Source organism: Mus caroli, chromosome 3 (genome assembly GCF_900094665.2).
Source record: "Mus caroli chromosome 3, CAROLI_EIJ_v1.1, whole genome shotgun sequence".
Lineage (NCBI taxonomy): Eukaryota > Metazoa > Chordata > Mammalia > Rodentia > Muridae > Mus > Mus caroli.
The window spans coordinates 101,939,815-101,963,173 of record NC_034572.1 but is presented as its reverse complement, the minus strand read 5'-3'; the positions used below and the strand labels follow the sequence as shown (position 1 = coordinate 101,963,173).

The window sequence follows — 23,359 nt, the reverse complement described above, 5'->3', positions numbered from 1 at the left end:
CCCTCTGAGGGCAAGCCTCCTACATCATGAGCCTGAAAGCCATCAGGTCTTTGGGTAATGACAGGAACAAGGGAAAAGGCTGGCTTCTTCCCAGTGGGGAGAGGTGGGCTAGGCAAACATTGGTAGCTTCTCCAAATATCAACTACTGGCACTTTGTAATTTTTAAATCCAAAGTCTACTGTAGCCTTAAGCACCAGAAGGTTGGAAGCTACCACTCCCATTTAAATGATGGAGAAACTGGGTCCTGAAGGTCCCTCCATTATGGCTTCTCTGCAGATGTGATTTAAAGAGCAGTACCAGAGATCACATGGAGACCTCTACTTTCCTAACCTGGTTAAGCTTGTGTGTATGGGGGAGGGAACATCTAACATACTCTGACCTTCGTGCAGTACCTTGCCGAGGACACTGAGACTCAGAACAGCATTGTACAACCCCAGGCTGTAGTGCCTATTCTGATCTACTTCCATGGACCCACTTTTGTAGAAAAGAGGAGGGAGAAAGACAAGAAAGGGTGGAAAAAATAAGAGATGCACCACGATGGGAGGAGCACCCTGTGTGGTAACAGTCAATTTGCTAGAAAGATCTCCAGAGGAAGTTGCCTGACAAATTGTTTCAGAACAGTCTACTAATGCCGTTTTCTCTCATTTCCTGCCACCCATCTCAATTTCTCTCTTTTCAATCACTCACCCTTCCCTTGGTTCATTGCTCTAGCAAGGAGGGTCTCTCTCAAACTCCCTCTGTCCTCCCTCCCGGTCAGCTGAGGGCTGCCTCCTGGGTGATGCTGCAGCTTGGAAATCCCTGGAACCCCAAATCTCAGACAGTGCCAAATTCCTCTCTCTCTTCCCCCAGGACCTGGCTCCGGACATGACTCTACCAGTCGTCAGCATGGAAGACTGCAGATGATCTGAGCAACCACATGGAGCCCAGAGTCCTCTCATTCCAGACTTGACTCTCAGTGTCCCCATCCCAGACTCCCATAATTCTTGTGTGATTCTGGAAGAGGTGGCTTAGCCTGTCTGGGTCTTCATTTCCTCATCTAAAGCAGAACAAGGATTTTAAAAAGGTTTCAATTCTATGATTCCATTATTTCCCTTGCATGGAAGGGCTCACACTGGCCTGTCTGCATTCACAGGACCCTGAAATCCAGTGAAGACTCTAGAGAGTCAGACAGGGGAGGATGCCAGAATCAGTCCCTTTGGGCGGTCAGAGGAGACTATGGAGCAGTGACTTTAAACCCATCATCAGCTCTTTCAGACTTGACTTCCTTGTGCATGAAGGCAAAGCTTGGTTAGCCACCAGAAGCACAATGCCTTGTTTTAAAGTAACACAAGTAAGGGAGCTACAAGTCCTGCTGTGGAAGTCCAGTTATGGATGGTCTTGTTCACTCCTCTGTAATGCCACATGAACAGAGATTTTATAATTTCCTTTGGGCAAACAAGGAAAGAAGAACAGAAAGGATTTGCCTAAAGTTACACAGCAAGTGGGTGGTCAAGGTGGGAGAAAGTTCTGGCATTGAGATTCCCAAGTCCACACCACCACTGTTGTGTCAGTGATGAGAGAGTTAAAAATAAAAATAATAAAATGGGAACTGGTGAGAAGGTCGGTGGTTAAAGGCGTCTGCTACCAAGACTGATAATCAGCGTTCAACCCCGGGACCTGCATAGTGGAAGGAAAGACCCAACTCCCACTAGTTTTCTTTTGACTCCTACACAAATGCCATGGTATATACAAACACACACACACACACACACACACACACACACACACACACACACACGTTTGCTTTAGTTTGCCCAACAACTTGATGGAAGAGAAATCATTGGCTTCATTTTATAGACTTTGAGAGCAAAAGATGTGTGTCCATCCACCGCCACAATGCAAACGACTGTGCAGAGCTGTCAAGGGCAGGTATCTTGTAAATGGTGGATTCAGGTAATATGTGAAGGGTTTCAGTAGGATGGGAAGGGGGCTCCATGCTTTGCACTTATGCGATGGATGGCTGAGCGGTCCTTGTGCTGATGTAGAAGATGCTCTAACTCCAAGCTCCACAAGCCTGGGCAGAAACCGGTTTGTAAAGGAGGATGGAACCTGTAAAATGTGATCTTTTTCTCAGCTACTCTGCAGGCATATCTTACTTATATGGCTTCCTCTTGCTTTTTGTCTTAAGAGCTGTGGTTAAATCTTTATTGTTCCAGACCAGAATAAAGACTATTCCACCAAAGAAGGAAATAAGCCTTGATCATGTCTCTGGCCAAGTGCTATCTCTGCATTCCTCCGAGAAGCCCTGAGTCCCAGTCACTGCCCCAAGCCCTCAGCTTCCAGTGGCTCACAGATGAGTAGGGGGCCATATTATCATGGTCACTGTTACACTGGCCTGTAGTTAGCAGTGAATGTCTGTCAAGTGACTCATCCATTCCATCTGCCCAGTTAATTTAATTCCTATTATGTGCTACGTCTATCAGTTCAGAGTTAAGTGAAATGGAGTGCTACCCAGAGGAAGCCTCCCAGCTCAGGGTGCAGGTCAAACGTAATCACTACTATCACTAGTATACAGTGGTTCTAAACCTTCTCAATGCTGAGACCTTTCAATACAGTTCCTCATGTTGTGGTGACGCCCCAACCACAAAATTATTCCATTGCTACTTCACAAGTGTAATTTTGCTACTGTTATGAATCATAATGTAAAGCATATGATATGCAGGATATCTGATTTGTGAACCCCCCCAAAGAGGTTGCCACCCACAAGTTGAGAACCACCAGTTTAAAATAATGTAGAGAATGAATGAATGCCAACTGAACTGGGAGGAATGGGTTGCGTCCAGTGGGAACACAGAAAGAAGGAATTATCCATCAGCCTGAAGCATCCCAGAAGGCTTTGCAAGACAAGGATAAGATGTGATTATAACCTTAAAAGGTGAGGCATTCACCTTAAGATGGATGGGGGAAAGGAAGACTTCATGTCAGAGGAAGCAGCCTGAGCAAAGGCTTATGAGGGACATTGTTGTTCTGAGCTAGGTAGAGCAAGGATATGGAGGATACGTGGCAAAAGGTGCCCCTTTGAGACCAGGCCACTCATCTGGGCATGAAGGGATTGAAACACATTGAATCAGGATAAATGGAAGGAAGAAAAAGAACCTGATGTTGGCAATATAATTTATAGGCTCCTCTTGATAGGTTAATCTAGATCCATTCTCATGTAAAGACAAAATGTGATTGCACAAATGCATTTCCAACAAAGTTGAGGGAAATCTAGAGTCCAGGCACACCAACCTTTCCACATAAGCTGGGTTTGGCAGCCCAGGAGCAGGGGGCCAGCCAGTGCTTTCAGGTTAAGCACCTGAAGTGTCTTCTGGCAGAGTGCAGAAACACCCAGCTAGTTGTCACAGGACCAAGTCCTTCCTCTCCTACCCAGGTAGCTGGATGCTGCCCACTTCTCCCTACAGCCAGGGGAGATGATAGTATAGTAGTATAGTAGATTCTCTGAACAATGCATAGGAGGAGCAAGCCAATCTGCAAACCTGCTGCCCTGGGTTCCATGAGGGAGCTGCAGCAGAGAGGCGTTGGTTGGTCTTCCCGTGGTTGGTCCATCCCCATTCAAGTCCTGTTCAATGTACTCTGTCCGTTTCCTGCTCAGATTTGAGGATTTTCGGGCCTAGAGGGAAAGTCCCTTGGGGCCAGCATTAGACCGAGAACAATCACAGGAGATTGACAAGAGTGGCGAGCACAGAAGGAAAGGCAGTGTCTTGTCCAGAGCTTGAGAAGGGCGGGGGAGGGCGGTGGAGCCCGATTACTTTGAGGAGGCTGCACAGCTACAGAGCGACGGGGAAGAGAGCTAGCGGGGACGACCAGGCGGCCCGCTTGGGGGAAGGGAGTCGGCGGCTCAGTGGGCCTCTGGGGTGTAGTATGTGTCAGTGCCTGTGAGTGTGTTTGTGTGTGTGTATGTCTGTGTGTGTCTGGCGGAGAGCCAGGGTGATTTCCCATAAACCACATGCCCCGCCAGCCCGCCCGCTTAAAAGGCTGTGCCGAGGGCTGGCCAGCGAAGCTCGGCCAGGGGAAAGTGAAAGTTTGCCTCGGTGCTCTCGGTGTCGCTGCGGCTCTCTGCATCCCAGGACAGCGGCGTGGCCCTCGACCGGGGCGCGGGCTCTCCAGCCACTAGCGAGCGAGGGAGCGAGCGAACCAGGGCGGCCAACACGCCGGGCCGGGACCCAGCTGCCCGTATGACCGCGCGGGGCGCCGCGGGGCGCTGCCCTTCTTCGGTAAGCTGCAACCGTGGCGCGCGGGGCCCGGGCCGGGCTGGGGCAGGAGCTCTGCAGCAAGCAGCAGGGAGCTCGGCCGGGCCACTTGGAGCGGACAGTCCCTTCTCGCCAGCTGCCCAGGCTTCCCGGCCCTGGGTTCTGGCTTCCTTACTGCTTCTAAGCTACGGCTGAGGCCCGCGGTATTTCAATAGCTGCTCCTGGGGCTGCAGCGCTTTGCGAGGTAAAGAGAAGGCTGCTCATCCCATTGCACGGAGGAGAACACTGAGCTACCCACAGGCTGGAGAGAGAGATGGGGGTCAGGGGAGGTATCGCAGGGATTGGTACAGGCCAAATGTCTGCCAGAATGGTCAACCAGGTCTCCAGGTTCCGAGTGACAGGAGATCCGAGTGTGGCATCATCCCCAGTAGATATCTTTCTTTGGCTGTTGCACATGTTTTAGGCCCCATTTGGGAGTGGGCCTTCAGGGTAGGGAAAATTCAGGCTCACTCAGCTTTACACCAGGACCTGTGCTGAGCAACCTGTTGGGAGAGAGAGAGAGAGAGAGAGAGAGAGAGAGAGAGAGAGAGAGAGAGATGGGCATGCTGCTACTTGTTCAATGGATGTGTAGGAGCTATTAGGGACTTGGGTGGCTCTTTGAGGGGAGCTGGACCCGAATCTTTTCTTGAAGAAAATGAAATGGGGCTATTCTAGACTCTGCCGCTGACTGAGGAAAGAAAGTGCAAGGAGAGTTCAGAGCTGCAGCTGATGATGGGCTGCTCAGAAGCTGTCCCCAGTAATGGCAGCAGATGACAGCATGGCTCTTACAGAGTGAAGGATGGTACTTTCAATCCACAGCAAGTGGGCTTGCTTCGGGGGAGAATGAGAGGGAAAACCTGGAGGGTAGGAACCGAACTTGTGATGGGCAGAGCATTGCAGGTGTCTGGGAGGAGAGAAAAGTAGAACTGCAGAGAGAGGGGCTCAGCGAGAGGCAGAAGGTGGGGTTAAGAGGGGAAGGGAAGAAGTTATCCCACATGCAACAAGCATAAAGAGAGAAGAGGGAAGAAAAGAAAGACTACAAGGAGACACAAGAGGAAAGAGAGGAGGCCAGAATTAGACAAGATGAGTCGGAGGTTCAGTCAGGCAGTCAGGCCGGGTCTCTGCAGACTGTACTGATTGGAAAATGGAACGTGATGTCTTGAAGTGCTCAGAAACTGCTGCAGTTTCCAGGCTGCTCTCATAGTCAGAGGCTGAGGCAGTGGGTGGAAGGAAGAAGCAAGCCAGGAAGAGCCTGTCCAGCCAGATGCAGGCTAGAGTATTAACCCTTAGGCGTCCATCTGTATCCCTGTCTATGGCAGCATTGGGGTTACAGATCCAGATCCAGGAGTGGCTCCCTCTGGTCATCTTTGAAGCCAGTGGCTGTGCATTATTTCTGTGCATGCTTGAAATGCCACCAAAAGCCAGGTAGCCCTGAAGTAATGTCTTTATCTTGCTATCTCGAAACATCAATGGCTTGAAATTCCTGGGTTGAGGTATTTCTGAACATCTCCATTCCCGGGTCCTTTCCTCCGTACCATACACACATGGACTGACAGACTGAGTGATACCAGCCTGCTCCAGAGTCGTCTTCTGCACAGTCATTTCCTTTATCAGGTTCTGAGCCTGGGGTTCTGGAGACCGGGGCTGCCACTCCCACTCAGGACTAACTTTCCAATTGCCCAACCATGCCCAATGCAGTTTATCAACCCATAGCTGGCTGTACTCTCTCCCCCCGCCTCTTTCTCTCTGTGTCTGTCTCTCTGTGTCTGTCTCTCTGTGTCTGTCTGTCTCTGAATCTCTGTCTCTCTGTCTCTCTCTCTCTGAGGTCAGGCAAGGAACCTAACAGGTCCTGTGCGTAATGGCATTAGGCAACCCTGTGCCTTAACGCCCATCAGCATCTTCCACCCTTTAAGGTCTCACTCTTCTCTCCGCACGGACCAGCCAAAGCTGCCTTTCCTCCCTGGTTCTCACTGGCAAGGCTTTGGGCTTTTAGACGTAACCCAGTGTTGTTATGGACTGTTTCATAGCCTCCCTGTGTTTTTCCAATGCGCTCCTATTTGCAACATTTGTCTCATCATCTGGACTATTGGGGCAGAGCCCAGATCCAAGAAGGTGCCAGTCATCACTCCACCCTGCCAGCATTTCCCTGAATTGGGGGATATCAGCAGCCAGAATGCTCAGAATGGCAGCCTCAGGCCAGGGAAAGAAAGCCCAAGAGTCCCTCTGCCCCAGGCTGGCATCTCCCGGGATACCCTATTGGAGCCCGAAGGGATGGAAGGATTTTAGGGTAGAGGAGGAGGAAGGAAGAAAGGAGAAAGGAAGGACCCAGTCAGGTGTCAGGAGCCAGACCCGGGGATGAGCAGCTGCAGGGCCAGGTGGGTGTTGACGAAAAGGAGAGAACTTTCTTGCTGTGGCTTGCTGACTAGATGAAGGGCCTGATGGGTCTCAGATAGACAGATGCTAGCAGTGAAACAAAGCATTGTCCTTGATTAGTCAGCTGGACTCTTCTTGAAATGCAAGTCCAAGGCTCTAGGAGGTCTCCCACTGGAGCTGAATTCCCAGTGTTTCCCCTGTAGAACCAGACCTGTGGGACCAGGTGGGAAGGAAGGAAGGTGCCAGGGGTAATGAGTGTTTCTGGCTTGCAATCTGAAAGCTAGTGACTGACCACAAATTTGAAGCCAACTTACAAGGTATCTATTTGTCTCAGTGTTAAAAGTTAAAAGGATAGAAAATCTTACCCTTGAGTCTCTCAGTCACTAAAACATACTGGTTGGCACACTACCAGTATTATCATTAGACATTCTCTGTAAGATGGAAAGGTGGCTCATCATTTAAAAACACTTGTTGCTCTTGCAGTGGATCCAGGTTCAAATCCCAGAATCTAGATGATGGCTCACAACCATTCATACCTCCAGGTCCAGGGGATTCCAAGAAAGAAGCACACAGAGTGTGTGCATGCAAGCAGGCAAAATATTCATAAACACAAAACAAAAACAATAAGCCTTTTAAAATTGTCTTTTAAAGTACTCTGTATTGTTGAGCTGCCCTGGGTTAACCTCAGAAGAGTTCTTGGAGAAGGTGGCATTTGGGCTATTATCAAGGGAAGAGTGAGGTGGTGCCCTGGCTGATAAGAATCTAATGGTGCTGCAGTATGGGAATGGGGCATTGTTTCTTTGCCCTTAGTGGGACATGGGGGTAGCTAGGGAGAGGAAGTGCTGGAAAGACATGACTCCCTTCTGTTATAGACATGGCTGGGCTCCCGGCTGCTGCTGGTCTGTCTCCTCGTGAGCAGGAGTATTGCCAAGGAGGTGTCAGAACACTGTAGCCACATGATTGGGAATGGACACCTGAAGGTCCTGCAGCAGTTGGTGAGTATGAGACCATGCCTTCTCCTCACTGAGGAAACTGAGGTAGCAAGCCAGAAGGCAGAGTCAAAGAGAGGCTTACAGAAAACAGTCAAGTGGATAATGGCTCTCCTGGTACTTCTCTCATTGATCTTCTTAGGTCTTCCCAACCCCTTAGTCTGGGTCACCTGTAGTGAATAGGGTGGGCTTCTAACTGCTGCCTGGGTTAATGGTTGTCCAGGAATGTCCACTATGGATTCTAAACTGCTCCTTGACCCTGCTCTGACGCAGACAATGCCTCCTTTGGGAAGTCAGCCCAGTCTGCCTGCTGGGTCCAGATGGTTCATCCTGCTCCTGGATAGCCAGATCCCTGACCGCCTGGCACCAGGGCCCCACCCAAATTTAGATGGGAGGCTCTAGCCTAACTCTGTGCCTTCTGCCTTCATTCCCCTGACCCTTGCCCCTGAGGTTGGGGTGCCCTGCTCATCTGGGCCGGGAAGGAACCCAGGTCCCATTCTAATAGGCTTAATGCACTCTTCAACAATTCTAAATGTCATCTACCCAGGCAGGATCCAGTTGTTGTCATGGTTCCTACTCCTCTCACTAAAGAATTTATTCCACAAGCCCGGCAGGGTGGGGCACCAGTGGGTAAGGCCTTGTGCAGAGCCTGAACTTGGGCCCCGGAGCTGACCCTCCCAATCTCCCTTCTTAACAGCACCCTCTGCATGCAGCTTCCATGGCAGGCCCAAGGCCATGAGTGCCGTCATGGTCTCTGCTCCAGGGAGAGGCAAGGGCTAGAGACCCAGACTCCCCAGAGCTCAGCCAGCCTCTCCCTGAGGCTTTTCATGATAGAGCGCTTACCACCTTCCAGAAAAGATTACATCCTATATTTTCCTAGAGATAATTCTTCCTTATACAGACTAGATTGTGTGATTTCATAGGTCAAAGTAAAAGTGTCTGTTTGTTGTTTGCTTTTAAGTACTCTGGGCATTTGGAGATACAGCTTTTCCCAGCTGTGGGTCTGTCATTTTGGCATTGTTTTAGGGAGGTAAAGTTAGAACATCATTCACCTGAAGCTTCACCCCATCCTGAAGCTGAGTGGACCTGTAGGTACCATGTAACCACTGGCCTGTTCTATCTCACAGATCGACAGCCAAATGGAGACTTCATGCCAGATTGCCTTTGAATTTGTAGACCAGGAACAGCTGGTGAGTAGCAAGTGTTTGTAAGGTGCTTAAATGAATACTCACGGCCTGCTCTGTGGTGGCATGGAACAGCATGAAGGCAGCAGAAAACCTAGAGCAGACAAGATGAGGGTCCCTGGGTGCTCAAGTGTCAAGTTCCAGCTTGCAGGGCTGGGTAGGGTCCAGAGCTTAAGTCCTTCTGTTTCCTTACTTTGACCTGGTATAAATCAGGTACTTGCTAAATGCTAGGCACATTCCCCAATTAATCCTAACACTACCATTCTGAGGTCCACAAATATTGCTTGTTACCCATGCAGAGATTAAGGAGCATGCGTAGCTAAGTGATAGAGGCTTAATTTGAGCCCAGGAATGCTATACCTTGTAAAGTAAAAATGTGCTTTATTTTTTAGATCACATCTTCTCCAATCCACTGGCCAGAGACAGGAAGGCAGTCTAGCCTGGCTTTCTACCCCACACCTAACTGACCAGCCACCCAGTGCAGCCAATACTGCCTCTCTGCACCTTGGGGTGCTGTCCCTCTATCCTCCCCAGTCCCTTGGAAATTTTCAGGGGCTTCTTGACTTCCCTGATTCTAGGGCACTCTCCATCTTACCACTAGGGGGAGCCCTCTGAAACCCCAAAGCCTTCACTTATTTCGCCTTACCTGTTAGGAACCCCATGGCTCCAGGAGAAAGCACAGTCTAGTTCCAAGTCTGCAGTACCTACCACACCCTACGTTCATTTCCCTCCTCTGCTTCATTCTGCTCCCCAGCTTTTGCATCAGCTCTTTGTGATGCCTTTCCATCCCTTCCATGTGCCCGGCTGATCCCTGTGCTACACACCTCCCTATATTCAAGCCTCAAGAGAACAGTGAGACTACCCAGAATTCCTTCTATCTCTGAGCTCTCATACACTAGACCCATGCATCTCTGTGAACATGCCATGGCCTGCATAGTCTCAGGGTTTCCTCTATCCATTCTCTTGCTCCTTCACTTGCACCATGGCACCTATTTATTGGATCAGGCACTAGAGATACAGAGATAAAAGTAGTTTCTGTCTTTGAACCAACTACTGTATCCTTGGAGACAAAACCCAAGGCTATACTTTTGACAGTGAGGTAGTCCTCCCTCAGTATTTTTATATTTTGGAGGTTTTGAGGGGGCCATATGGCAAAAAAAAAAAAAGTGGAAGTAAACTGAAAGGAGAGAGAGAGAACACTAAGGGGCAGCAAGGCTGAAACCCACCCTCCCCTGTGTCTCCTGAATAAAGCTGCATTGCAGAAAAGCTCTCTCCAACCAGAATCCACCTTTCCTTCACGCCAGCCCAACTCTCCATTATGGTTGATTTAAAGAACGAAAACAAAACACAGGCCAAGGGTATTACCATCCTCATCACCAGGGTGGTGTGTCCCTTCCTCAGAGTACAGGGTGGCAGGCTATAGCCCTCTGTCTGCCTAGGGTGTGATCGTCTCATATATAAAGCCTGGGTTCCCAGGCCACCATGGCCAGGTGCTAACCTCCTGGTTCCTGTATTCCAGGATGATCCTGTTTGCTACCTAAAGAAGGCCTTTTTTCTGGTACAAGACATAATAGATGAGACCATGCGCTTTAAAGACAACACCCCCAATGCCAACGCCACTGAGAGGCTCCAGGAGCTCTCGAATAACCTGAACAGTTGCTTTACCAAGGACTATGAGGAGCAGAACAAGGTAGGCTGGATTCTGGGGCTGGAGCACCAGAGAAGGGCAGAGGGAGGCTACAGAGGTCCCACCCTGCCTCATATGCTCACCGTGCCTGAACCTTGCTAACTTACTCCCTTGCCCATTTATTTCTTATGTCATCCGCCTTTATCAAGCATTCATTAGACAGAAGGCACAGTGCTGGACCCTGAGGATATCCTTGAGACAAGAAATTCCCCTTCCCACCCTTACAGGGCTTATAGCCAAGTGAGGTAGGCAGCTGTTAAATGATGACACCTATAAATATGATCAGAAGGGCTCTTCATTCATTCAGCACCTTACTGAGTGACCATCAAGGGCTGTTCTGAACACCAGAAATGAGCTATGATTTAAAAAAAAAAGGGCAAAAAATCCCCACAATTATGACGAGAGGAGGGGTGCTGAGGCAGCTAAAATGAGCAAGTATGTGAATGGACAATGATGCTAACAGCATTGGAGAAGTGTAGAGCAGCAGGTGAGGGGAGCCCTGGGTGACAGTGAGAGGAACAGGAACCCGAGACTCTTGAGTGTGCAGTGAGGAGCTAACGTAATGAGGATGCAGAGGGGAAGAGGCAAAGGCAGCTTCTAAGCAAGAAAACTTTAACGGGCGCTCCAGTGTGAGGAAGAGCAGTAAGAGCCACGGACAGAGAAGCAGAGTGGGGAGCGCTATGCTCAAGCCCTAGGGTAACCAGAAAGGTTTGCATCCAGAAATCCAAAGCGGCTCACCATGGCCCAGGCATGGGGTGTGGACAGGAGGGAGCCAAGTCAGGAAGCACCGCATTCATTCGTGGTGTCAAAGAGGTGGGCTTTTGGTCTAAATTTGAAAGAAGCCACCATAAGCTAGCGAAAGACACGATGTCATATATGATGGAAGACCATCTGGTGGTGAGGACACTGTGGAGAGCAGGAATGAAGGGCAGGAGGCCAGCAGGAGGTTCAGCCAAGCTGGGCATGGTGGTGAGTTGAACTGGAGGGGAGCAGGGGAAATGGAGGTGAGTGGGCATGATCCCTCCAGACAGACAGGACTCCATGCTTCCTGGCAGAAGGGGAAGGGTGAGTGAGGATGCTCTCATCTTGAGTCCCTGGAGTTCTCACTAATGTTAAAATAAGGATGACCTCAGGCAGAGTAGGTTTGAGAGAAGAGCTCATTTTGGTGTGAGGCACATCTAACAGCTGCAGGGGTGGCTCATGACTGTGAATGCTGGACATATAGATGCTGTTTGTACAGCCACAGAACTGCACAGCCCTGCCCACCCTTCTCACCCTAGTGAGAAGAAAATGGGATCCAGGATCCTGAATCCTGAATGCAATGCAGCCTGAGGTAGGAGGAAAACCTAGAGAGGGCAGGGCTTCCAAATGGAAGGAGCCAGAAGCTTTATCAAAGGAGGCTGAGAAGTCAAATAAGATAGTGTCCATTGGTCTGTCTCACTTGGCAGCATGGAGATTGCTGTTGGAGGCAGGTGGGGAGAAAAGAGAGGAAACAGAGACCACAACGTAGAGGAACTTCGCTCCAAAGGGGACAGAGAAGCAGATGTTCTGGGGTGGCTTTCTGGTGAAGGAAAGGCTGGTTCTTTACCATGCAGAGATTCACCCAAGAGCTTATTTAAAATGCAGAGTCCCAGCATCACTGTTATGGACTCTACTTTCCTGAGCTCATAGGTGAGCCTGGGAATCTGCATTTTGCGAAGCTGCCCCATCAATGGTTGAGATAGAAGCCCCTCAGTCTCTTCTGGGCCGGTGACCATTCACTCAGTGCATGCTGCGGGGTGGCTCAGGGGAAAGACAGTGTAAGCCCAAGGAGCCAAGTCTAGCCACATGGCTCAGAAAAAGAGTATGAGCTCCGGAACCAGCAGGCTCCACACTGAGAAAGCTTGGGTGTCAGGTACTAAGGGAGGATGCCTGGTTTCTTCTACAGCATATAAGGCAGGTTTGAAGGAAACAGCTTTATAAAGACACTGCAGGACAGAGCCAGCTGGCCTGACTTAACAGCTCCTGGGAGAGGCTGGCGTGCTGTTGCTCTAACATCACAAACAAGGAGATGAATCCACAGAAAGCCGGTCTATTCTCACCTAGCTGCTGAGTGATGAATCCAAGCCCAGGTCATTTCATTCATTATTTGTCTAGTAACTGTTTATAAGCCTGCTATGGGCCGGCCAGAGAGATGCAGTAATGTAATCAAGGGAGCTATAGTAGCCGTGGAAAACCTATTGTTCTTCCCAGAACAGCTCAACTTCAAGGGGGAAAGTTGGCATTCTGGAAATAAGCTGTAACACACATAGCTTGCTGTGAAAGGTGAGGTGGACCCAGGGCAGAACCCTGCAGCACTGCAGTATTTAAAAGGAACTCTGGCACAGAGCCTGAAGGAGCAGCTGGTGAGGAAGGAAGAACTCAGGAGGGCCTGGCTTCTCCGAGCTGCATGGAGTGTGAGTGTGAGCACCTGGGCCCAAGGCAGAGGAGAAAAACCACTCAACAGACAGGCCAGGGCGTCCTCAGCTCTTCTTCCAAAATGTGGCACCAGCCAAGGACCTCATCTCCTCTGGTCTCCCCAGGTCTGTTCTCTACACCGTACCAAGATGCTTTTCCTAAAATACAGTTTTATACCATGGTTTTAAACCTCCCCAGCAGGTTTTCAGTTTCTGGTTGGCTTTGTGAATTACAAGTTCCTGGCAGAGTCAACAAATTCTTGGCCTTGGCAGAGCCCTTTCAGCTGCATCCCTCGCCACTTTCTTCCCACGTGGCAGAGCTGCAGCCTCTCCAGCCTTCTTTCACTCTTTTGCTGACTCATGCTTTCCTGCCCCAGGGCCCTTGCATCTTCTATCATCTCTGGCCCAACTTCGTTCTCTTCCCTTGCTCATCTTTTAGCTGTTCCTTTGGAGATCTTCTCCCTGGGCCCTCATCTATCGCCCATTTGTTACACACCTTCTGATGGTTCAGGACACTCTCTTTAGAGTCACTGTGACTTGTAACAATGTGTTCAGTGCTAGTGTCTGCTGGACTCAGTGCCCAGCTTGGCCAGGAACCACTTCTCTTTTGTTCATTGCATGATGCCCAGGTAAGTTACCATATATCTGGCACTTAAACATGTGTGTTAGATGGATCTCTGACTAAATGACACATCTCTCAACCTCAAGACTGATGCTGCTGCAAAGCAGAGAAGATGTAAGGGAGGAAACAAAAGGGGGAAAGGAAATGCATGTGAGAAACCCCAAGAGAATTTGACAGAAATATCAGTGAGAGGTAGCCCATGTTCACGCTTACCAAAGGGGGCTCCACTCTCCTCCAGGCCTGTGTCCGAACTTTCCATGAGACTCCTCTCCAGCTGCTGGAGAAGATCAAGAATTTCTTTAATGAAACAAAGAATCTCCTTGAAAAGGACTGGAGAATTTTTACCAAGAACTGCAACAACAGCTTTGCTAAGTGCTCTAGCCGAGGTAAGCACAGAAGGGGTCAGCTACAGGAAGGGTGTGTGCAAGGTGAGATGGGGCTAGGGGAATCCCAGAGGCAGCCTGGGTGCTAAGTGTGTTTCTGTGTTTTGTGTACTCGTGTGGCTTCATGTACCTTAAGGTCCTGAGCACATGTCTCTGCTGACATGTGTGTGCATGTATACTGACTTATGCCTGCATGTACTGTCTCACTGCCAAACTTCATGTGGCAGCATCAAGAAGGCCCCTACTGGTAACTGTGATGGTAGTGAATGGGTAAGGGGACCTTTCTTAGAAAGCCATATAGGCATGGTGGCGTCCCCCGGGCTCTGCAGGCTGGCTGAATAAATGGGGGTTCCGGAAAGAGCAGATGTTCCATCTGGCAATCAGGGTCATTGCTCCAGGAGCTCTGCTGCAAAACACCAGGATAACCTGGCTCCAGAAGTCCCCAGGATGCCTTGGATGTCCCCTCAAGGGATAAGGCTGGATTTGAAGTCTGAACATCATTCAAACTCTCTCTACCTGTGCACTCTGCGTGTACTCGTCTCTGCATCCTGTGCCACGTGTGTCCTGCATTCAGCCTCGCTCCCCAAGGCAGGGGCTGAGGTCCTGCAACCAGACAATAGCCACGTCCAGCCTTAGTGCTTCAATTCCAAAACCCTGAACTTTGGCTGCTTTCCAGCCCTGGCCTTGCCCTGCCTGTGGCAGTGGCTGAGGTGGTTCCACTCCTGGCTGTGCATGAAACCAGTGTCTTGGAGGCTTCTGAGTGTCTTGTGTTAATCCAGGAGCGATTGCTTAGCCCCGTGGCCTGGGTGCTGCTAACCCCTGGCTTGGCTTCTGGCCAGCTAGAGCCCCAGTACACTGTCCTGTGGCCTTCCTCACCTCAGTCCTTCTCTGTTTGTCTGTACCTTGCTTTTGGATCCTAGTCCATATCCCCTGCATATTGACCCCTCCTGCCTGAGTTCTGTGTCATGATCGTTTATTACTGTCCTGCCCTCTCCCCAGCCCCAGGGCTGTGTTAGAAGAGGGACCCCTTCCCATGCCCCAGGGCCATATGCCCCTCTTAGCCCCTCTGGGGGAGCTGTGCTGGAGGCTGGTGACTCTATCTCCTCCCCATCTTTCTCTCTCCCCCTCTCTGTGGTTCTTTCAGATGTGGTGACCAAGCCTGATTGCAACTGCCTGTACCCTAAAGCCACCCCTAGCAGTGACCCGGCCTCTGCCTCCCCTCACCAGCCCCCCGCCCCCTCCATGGCCCCTCTGGCTGGCTTGGCTTGGGATGATTCTCAGAGGACAGAGGGCAGCTCCCTCTTGCCCAGTGAGCTTCCCCTTCGCATAGAGGACCCAGGCAGTGCCAAGCAGCGACCACCCAGGAGTACCTGCCAGACCCTCGAGTCAACAGAGCAACCAAACCACGGGGACAGATTCACTGAGGACTCACGACCTCATCCTTCTGCGGGGGGGCCCATCCCTGGGGTGGAAGACATTCTTGAATCTGCACTGGGCACTAACTGGGTCCTAGAAGAAGCTTCTGGAGAGGCTAGTGAGGGATTTTTGACCCAGGAAGTGAAGTTCTCCCCCTCCAAGCCTGTAGGGGGCAGCATCCAGGCAGAGACTGACAGACCCAGGGCCCTCTCAGCATCTCCATTCCCTAAATCAACAGAGGACCAAAAGCCAGCAGATATAACAGACACGCTGTTGACAGAGGTGAACCCTATGAGACCCACTGGCCAGACACAGAATAATATTCCTGAGAAGACAGATGGTACATCTACGCTGCGTGGAGACCACCAGGAGCCAGGCTCTCCCCATATTGTGACACCGAATCCCCAACGAGTCAGCAACTCAGCCACCCCCGTTGCTCAGTTACTGCTTCCCAAAAGCCACTCTTGGGGCATTGTGCTGCCCCTTGGGGAGCTTGAGGGCAAGAGAAGTACCAGGGATCGAAGGAGCCCTGCAGAGCTGGAAGGAGGACCAGCAAGTGAGGGGGCAGCCAGGCCTGTGGCCCGTTTTAATTCCATTCCTTTGACTGACACAGGCCATGTGGAGCAGCATGAGGGATCCTCTGACCCCCAGATCCCTGAGTCTGTCTTCCACCTGCTGGTGCCCGGCATCATCCTAGTCTTGCTGGCTGTTGGGGGCCTCCTGTTCTACAGGTGGAAGTGGAGGGTAAGGAGGACCCCAAGAGAGGAAGACATCCTATGGGGCAGAACAAAGGCTGGGTAGGATACAGGCTGTAGGCTAACCAGGTTCCAATACGTTATATAGTTACTGGAAGGTGGGGATGACAGCCCGAAGGGTAGATGGTAGTGATGGAGTGTGGCTTCAAGAAACAGGAGCTGCCAGGTTTGGTGGTGTGCATTTAACCCTAGCAATCCAGAGGTACAGGCAGGCCTCTGATCTACTGGTCAACAAAGCAAGTTCTAGGCTAGCCGAAGCTACATAGAGAGATCCTGTCTAAGAAAATAATTAATCAATTAATTAATGAGTTCTCCAGCCTCAAGATCATTAAGAAAGGATAAGTTCTAGGTTAGCCAGAGCTACATAGAGAGATTCTGTCAAATAAATAAATAAATATATAAATAAATAAATTTAAGAGGTTTCCAGCATCCTTGAGATCATTGAGAAAGAATGAGAACAGAATCCTGTAGAAAGGAGAATTCTTGGCTGGGAACTCAAGAGGCAGAGGCAGAGGCAGGTGGATGGATCTCTGTGAATTTGAGGTCAGCATGATCTACAGAGCACCAGGGCAGCCAGGGTTGTTAAGCAAAGAAACCCTGACTTGAAAAAATGAGAGAGAGGGAGAGGGAGAAGGGATGGGAGAGGGGATGGGAGAGGGAGAGAGAGAGAGGGAGAGAGGGGAGGGGGAATATTCTTAAAACAATCAAACGGGAGAGGGGAGGAAGCGGGGGAGAATGCGGTTCTGGGAGCTTGAGGGCCTGTAGGTGGTATTCTACATGGGAGGGGACAGGAGAAGGAGCACCCATCCTCAGAGGCCCAGGAATCTCCCCCAGCTGTGCATGCTTTGGGGTAGTGGGAGGAATTCTAGCAACTCTCTCAGTGATGCTCAGGGGCACGCCAGCACCTCAGTGAGATAAATCATTTTTGTTCTCAGAGCCATCGAGACCCTCAGACATTGAATTCTTCTGTGGGGCGACCAGAGGACAGGTGAGCAGTTGGAGTGGGGCTATAGGAGTCACTGGATGTCTGTCTTGGGACCTGCTTCCCCTCAAGATTGAAAGAGAGGCTTCTCCCCCCTTGCCCTAAGGAGATAAAGCTGCAGAGCAGGGTGGGTACCAAGAAAGAAGGGCCTCTCTTCTTCCCATGACAGTGGAGCTTTCTCCTGATTTCTTCCTGGAGTTGGGCAGTTCTGGGTCTTCTAAATCTCACATAGATGGAACCCATGTGCAGAGTTGGGGATAAGCTAGGAGGTACCCTCAGTTCCATGCTCCTGCTGAAGTCTTATGTCATCCCTGTGTTCTGCCTGCAGCTCCCTGACCCAGGATGAGGGCAGACAGGTGGAACTGCCAGTGTAGAAAGGATTCTACGGTAAGGTTCTGATTTTGATATCTCTCTATCCCTTAAAAAGAACTATCTCCAGGTACCCAGGTAGAAACCACCTGATGCCCAGGAGGCCCACACATTTCAACTTCCTCTCCCTATTCCACTCCCAAGCCCATACATTCATCATCACGTCTAGCTAGGCCCCTCTCTTCCAGGCCTCAGGTCTCCACTTGCTCCTGAATCCCTGCCCTGGACCAGTTACTGCAACCTCTGCATTATGTTTCTATTCTTGCTGTTGCATCTGATCCTAAAGCAACCACATTCTTCCTCCTCTAATGAGGCTTTTACAAGGTCTTTACCACCCTGGAGAATTTTCATTAGCCTCTGCATGGCCGCCAGCCCCCTTCAAATACGAGCATTTCCAGCTTGGTGCTGAGCCCTGACCTCCTCAGCATCTTCTTCTTGCCAAACTGTGCCTTATCTGGTCCTACTCCCAAGCCAAGGTTATTGCTGCCTCCCTGATTTAGGATCACGGTGCCGTAGAATTTAGTCTTGGGAGAGCTGTCAAGAGGTCATTTGGCCCAGTGTCCCAGCCTAAAAAGGTTACTCTGCATCCCCCACAGGGAGTCAGCCAGCTTCCTGCACACACACACACACTTCCAGTTCCAGGCAAGTTCTCTGCATGCCAGACTGCTCAACTACACACAACATTGGAGTCACAACACACAACACTGGGGGAGTTCCTTCCTTATGTAGGCAAAGCTGCCTTCCTTTCTTCCCTTCCCCGACCAATCCTCTCTCATCTTCTCATGAGGTCTGATATTTAAAGTCAGCTGTTCATGTCCCCTTTTAAAATTCTCTGTGTTAAGTGTGGCCAAGCCCCTCAAACATTCCTTATATGATATGGTTTTCAGACCCCTCACCATCCTGGACACACTCGTTTGTCAATGTCCCTCTGAAAATGTGGCGCCCAGCCCTGGACACAGTACTCCAGATGTTGTCTGACCAGCTCAGAGTACAGTGGGACGGTTGTCTTCCTTGATCTGGACAGTACTCTTCTACTCTTGCAGATTAAGATCACATTAGTTTTAACAGCTGCACCATATATTGTCATATGTTGAGCTTGTAGTCTATTAAAAACCCCAGTTCTATTTCCTGTGAGCCTTTGTCCAGTAGACCGTCGCCATCCCATACTCCCATACTTGGACACAACTGTTTTAGCCAAAGTGTAGCTGGTGCTCACCTTTGTTAAAACTCCTTGTTGTTTTCTGCCCATGTCCTGAGCCTACTGAAAGTGTTTTAGTTCCTAATTCGGTCACTTTATAACTCCTGGTTGGGTCCCCTGCACATTAATGCGTGTCTTTTGTTGTTCTTGCCCACATTATTGGTGGAGATGTGACCTGTATTCTTCCTCTCTACACCCACCCACACCAGCCTATCCAGAAGCCTTCCCTTCCTAAAATATTCCATATCCCTCTGGTTGATCTTTTAATTCATTCTGCTCTGTTGTATATGGCTGATGCTATATTAATCCACACACATTTGGATGTTGTTTTATGTATTTTAAATAATATTTTATGTATATATGTAAATTTTGCACTAAGAAGATTGTAAGCCCCTAGAGGGCAGGGACTATCTTCCTTTTTATTTTTTTTTCCCTTCACTTCATTAATTCTAGTACAGACAGTGCCCCCTCTATCCTTGTCAAAAACTTAGTAAATGTTGGTAGCTGGTTTCAGGTCTGAATCACCAACTAACCCCGGCCAGATTTCTCTAACTGACCAGCCTTCTGGCTGACCAATTAACTAGCCAACTAATCAACTCATCTTACCAGCTAGCTGGCTAACTGACTACTTGGCCAACTAGCTGGTAACTACTTAACTGACTAGTTCTTGATTGATGAGTTGATTGGCTAACTAGCTGGCAGAGTGCTTAGTTGATTTGCTGACTGACTGGATGGCAAACTAGCTGTGTGATCCGTTGAAGTTTCCAGTTATACCCCTTGCCACATGTAAGCAAACTGTCCCATGTGTAGGATGATGTGTCTAAGCCCCTTCCCCAGACAGAGGAAATATCACAGATGCTCAGAGCCAGCGAGATTTATTTGGATTAAAGCAAGCAGCAACCCATATCTAGAATCCTGGGGACCCACTCAGCAGTAATGTGGGTGGAGACGGGTGAAATGAATTAGCTGGCTCATTGGAACAGCTACAAGGACACAGAGTCCCTCTGAACTGAATCAGAGAGTAAAGGTTGCTGGGGATTTTGGGGCTCAGTGCTGTGTCACCTTACCAAGGGCTACCAGGGTTCTTCCTCCCTGCCACCTATGACCTTGTCCTCGGCCCTGGTTTCTCTGTACCCAGTTGTCCTTCCCATGCCTCCTAACTCTTAGACCTGCCCAAGATTTTACGTTTCTCACCTAAGGATTTCAAGATTTCACTCAGTTAGCGCAGATCTAACCTGATCCCCATTCCAGGCTCAAGGAACCTATGGGAACTGAGTGTCTGTGCCCTGATTGACCAATACTCTGACAAGGAGATGAGTGGGGCACACAGAAGTGGGGACTAAGAAAAGGTCACTAAGCTGTAGAAAACCCAGGCCCTCGGCCCCAGGAAACTGGGAGTTGAGTTAGAGGCTAGGGCATGCCCTCTGGGGCCTTCTTCCCGATGGGCCCTACCAGAGCCTGTGGCCTGGCTGTACCAGTATGGCTCATGCCCAGTTTATAGTTCCTTCTTGTTTCCTATCCAAAGCATGGGAATAGGCTGGGGGCCAAAGGCTGTAGGTCTCATTTTCTTTTATACCCATCATAGGCTTGACCAGTGGGGCTATGGACATTACTGGGGAGGCGCCATACAGGGTCCAAAGTCAAACTGTTGGCTGGAGTCCAGGGGATTTCTGCTATGGAACAAAGAGTTCTGAGGATGCTGGACAAGGGGACAAAGATGGGGGTGGTGTGGGGAGAGGGCAGGGCCCTGGCTCCCATGGATGACAAGAGGCAAGTCCCTCATCCCATCTGGGAGGAGGCTAGGCTGCTCGGGGTGAGCATGCCTGTTGACAGGGCAAGCCCTCCCTTTTCCTGGTATTGTCTCTACCCTCTGCCCCTCAAGCCCAAGTGTCTTCTGTGCAGATATCCTCTAAGGAATGGTATGAGAGTTGGCAGAGATCACCTTAGGTCATTGGTCTAAGACTACTGAGATGGCCTTACCTGAGAAGTAGCCTAGTAGGGGCATTCAAGAGCTTGTTCCCTGCTCCCATTTGCTAGAGCAATAAGCCCTCTCTCTCTTGGCCTCGACCTCCTCCAGTCTTAGTCCCTCATTTTGTGGTCACTACTCCCCCAGGAGGAGAGGTAGGAGGTGAGGCCAGGATATCCAAAGGCTTGGACTGCTGCCAGGCAAAGCTGCCTGGTCTCTCTGTGGTGTCTGGGGTCGCCTAGAGGGCCAGGAAAATGACCAGAGGAAGTCTTGCCTTAAGCCAGCCAACAACCCACAGGAATGCCACACCTCCCCCAACTATGTCCTTAGCGACCCTCCCCACACTCCCACTGCTGACCAGCCTTCTTCCCTTCTTTCCCCTACAGCTGGGCACACAGGACTATCTCTTTATGGAAGGAGACATTATGGGAACATCCACCACTACCCTCTCCTACCATCTTCCTGGGAATGTGGCCTGCTACTACCAGAGCTCCTGCCTACCAAGACTGGATGAAAGCAGCTTTGATGGGGTCTTTCCATCCTCACCCTTAGACTCTCAACCAAAGAGAAAGGGCTGGAGGATGCCCCCCACATACTGCCACTATTTATTGTGGGCCCTGGAGGCTCCCTGCATTGGAGGAAGGGCAGCTCAGCAGCTCAGGACCCTTTCCCTTAGGGGCTGCTTCCTCCTCTCAAAACCAGAACCTGGCAAGGGACTCACTAGCCTGGACGGCCCATGGGAGACCAGGACAGATGAGAAGGAACAGAAGAGCCCTGTGCCCAGAAGACCCAACTGGTGCCAAGGAATCCCAGCATGGACAGGCAGGGACCTGTTTCCCAAGAAGAGAGCCTGATACTCAAAGGGTGGGACAGCATCTGCCCGACTTCCCGTAAAGGCATAAAGGCATGCAGCCCAAAAGACGGGAAGAGGAGGCCTTTGGCTGCTTGTGTCGACAGCTTAAAGGGGTCTACACCCTCAACTTGCCTAAGTGCCCTCTGCTGATAGCCAGGAAGGAGGGAGACCAGCCCTGCCCCTCAGGACCTGACCTGGCTCATGATGCCAAGAGGAAGACAGTTCTAGCCTCGTCTTCTCCTGCCCATAGCCCCTGCCAGAGTTCTTTTGCCCAGCAGAGGCACCCCTCATGAAGGAAGCCATTGCACTGTGAATACTGAACCTGCCTGCTGAACAGCCTGTCCCATCCATCCCTATGAGCGACCATCCGTCCGAATGTTCTCCCACTTCCTTCAGCCTCTCCTCAGCTTCTTGCACTGAGCTGGCCTCATGTGTTGACTGAGGGAGCCCCTGAGCCCCAACCTTCCCCTGCCTCAGCCTTTGATTGTCCATGGTGAAGCTGTGGGAGAACCGCCTGGGCTACCAGTCGGAGCTGGTCTTTGGGCTGTGTTCCTTGCCCAGGTTTCTGCATCTTGCACTTTGACATTCCCAGGAGGGAAGTGACTAGTGGAAGGGAGAGAGGAAGGGGAGGCAGAGACAAAGGCCACAGGCAGAGCTATGAATGAGAATGGGTCTTGAAAATATGTGTGCACCCCTAAGCTTGAAATTGATCTCTATACTCTAGCCCCTCAGCCAGCCTCCTTCCTGTTGTCTGAAACCTGGAGCTGAGCAGGTTGTCTTGTCACAAGCTCTAGGGACTGAGCTCCACACTCCAACCCCACCCTCTTCTGGCCTTTGTTCTCCAAACCTGACCCAGGTAGGCAAGGGTACCCTCCCAGTCTCACCTACCGGACTCTGCCATCTCTAGCCAAGCAAGCCAGGTTTAGAGAAGGGTCAAAGGGAAAAAAAAAAAAAGGGTTGTTTACTTCCAACTTGCTCCAATGCCCTCTGTTTCCCGGGCCAAGCTTGTCTGTGGTGACCTGGGCATGGGTGACAGGGCTCTCATTTGCCCCTTGGTCTCTTTATGCTGCTGAGTCCCCCTTTCCTGCCCTCCCTGGCTACTGGGTCAATAATCTTTCAGGCCATGAATCTAGGAGGAGAGTGGTCTGTAAGCTCCACCAGCCCTGTCCTGAGACAGCAGGGGAGGACACTGGAGACTTTCTTGTGGGGCTTACTTAGCCTTCTGGCTACAGACTATTTCCATGCTAGAAAATACATATTTTAAAATAGAAGGAAAAACACAGAAACAAAACAAAACAAAACAAACAAGGCATTCTCTACCCCTCCGCCTTAAACATATATTATTAAAGACAGAAGAGAAAATCCAACCCATTGCAAGAAGCTCTTTGTGGGTGCCTGGTTACATCGGAGCAGGGGAGCCCCAAGCCGCCCCGTGTGCATTAGGAACCCTTCTCTCCTCTGAGAAAGCCCAGAGGGAGCACTGCCTCACAAACTGTGAGACTGCGTTTTTTATACTTGGAAGTGGTGAATTATTTTATATAAGGTCATTTAAATATCTATTTAAAAAATAGGAAGCTGCTTTTATATTTAATAATAAAAGAAGTGCACAAGCTGCCACGTGTGAGTCATGGGAAAACTTGTTTTGGGGGCGTGGGCAGCAACAGTAGGTGGGAGGGAGCCGGCTCAGAAATTTTTTTCAAGGTGCATGGAGAAAGTTTTCTCTGGATTCCAGTCTTGTTTCTAAAGCCTTCTGTACTATTGATGTCCAAAGGCATTCATCTGCATATCTGTTTAATAGGAAAAGGACAGAAAGCAGCCAAAACCTCAAGCCTGGCTGCTACCCCCACCCCACCACCTCAAGCCCAACCCAGCCCAG

General features: G+C 50.3%; 1 protein-coding gene and 1 long non-coding RNA gene across 4 annotated transcripts in view; one reads left to right on the top strand and one right to left on the bottom strand.

Moving 5' to 3' along the window:
- Nucleotides 1–23,359, bottom strand: part of LOC110291498 — a 108,053-nt gene that overhangs the window by 47,601 nt on the left and 37,093 nt on the right. The window lies entirely within an intron of this gene.
- Nucleotides 3,684–23,164, top strand: Csf1 (colony stimulating factor 1). 3 transcript variants are annotated; one of them, XM_029475403.1, is made up of 9 exons: nucleotides 3,684–4,256; nucleotides 7,517–7,639; nucleotides 8,761–8,823; nucleotides 10,337–10,507; nucleotides 13,800–13,947; nucleotides 15,974–16,104; nucleotides 17,051–17,103; nucleotides 17,426–17,484; nucleotides 21,017–23,107. In XM_029475403.1, the coding sequence occupies exons 1-8, from the start codon at nucleotides 4,218–4,220 to the stop codon at nucleotides 17,469–17,471; spliced, it is 774 nt and encodes a 257-aa protein (XP_029331263.1). In that variant the 5' UTR covers nucleotides 3,684–4,217; the 3' UTR covers nucleotides 17,472–17,484; nucleotides 21,017–23,107. The 3 variants fall into 3 exon arrangements, with proteins under 3 accessions (XP_029331263.1, XP_021014335.1, XP_021014334.1); XM_021158676.2 differs by lacking the exon at nucleotides 21,017–23,107 and adding an exon at nucleotides 18,354–18,804 and having other exon boundaries at nucleotides 15,089–16,104; XM_021158675.2 differs by having other exon boundaries at nucleotides 4,064–4,256; nucleotides 15,089–16,104; nucleotides 21,017–23,164.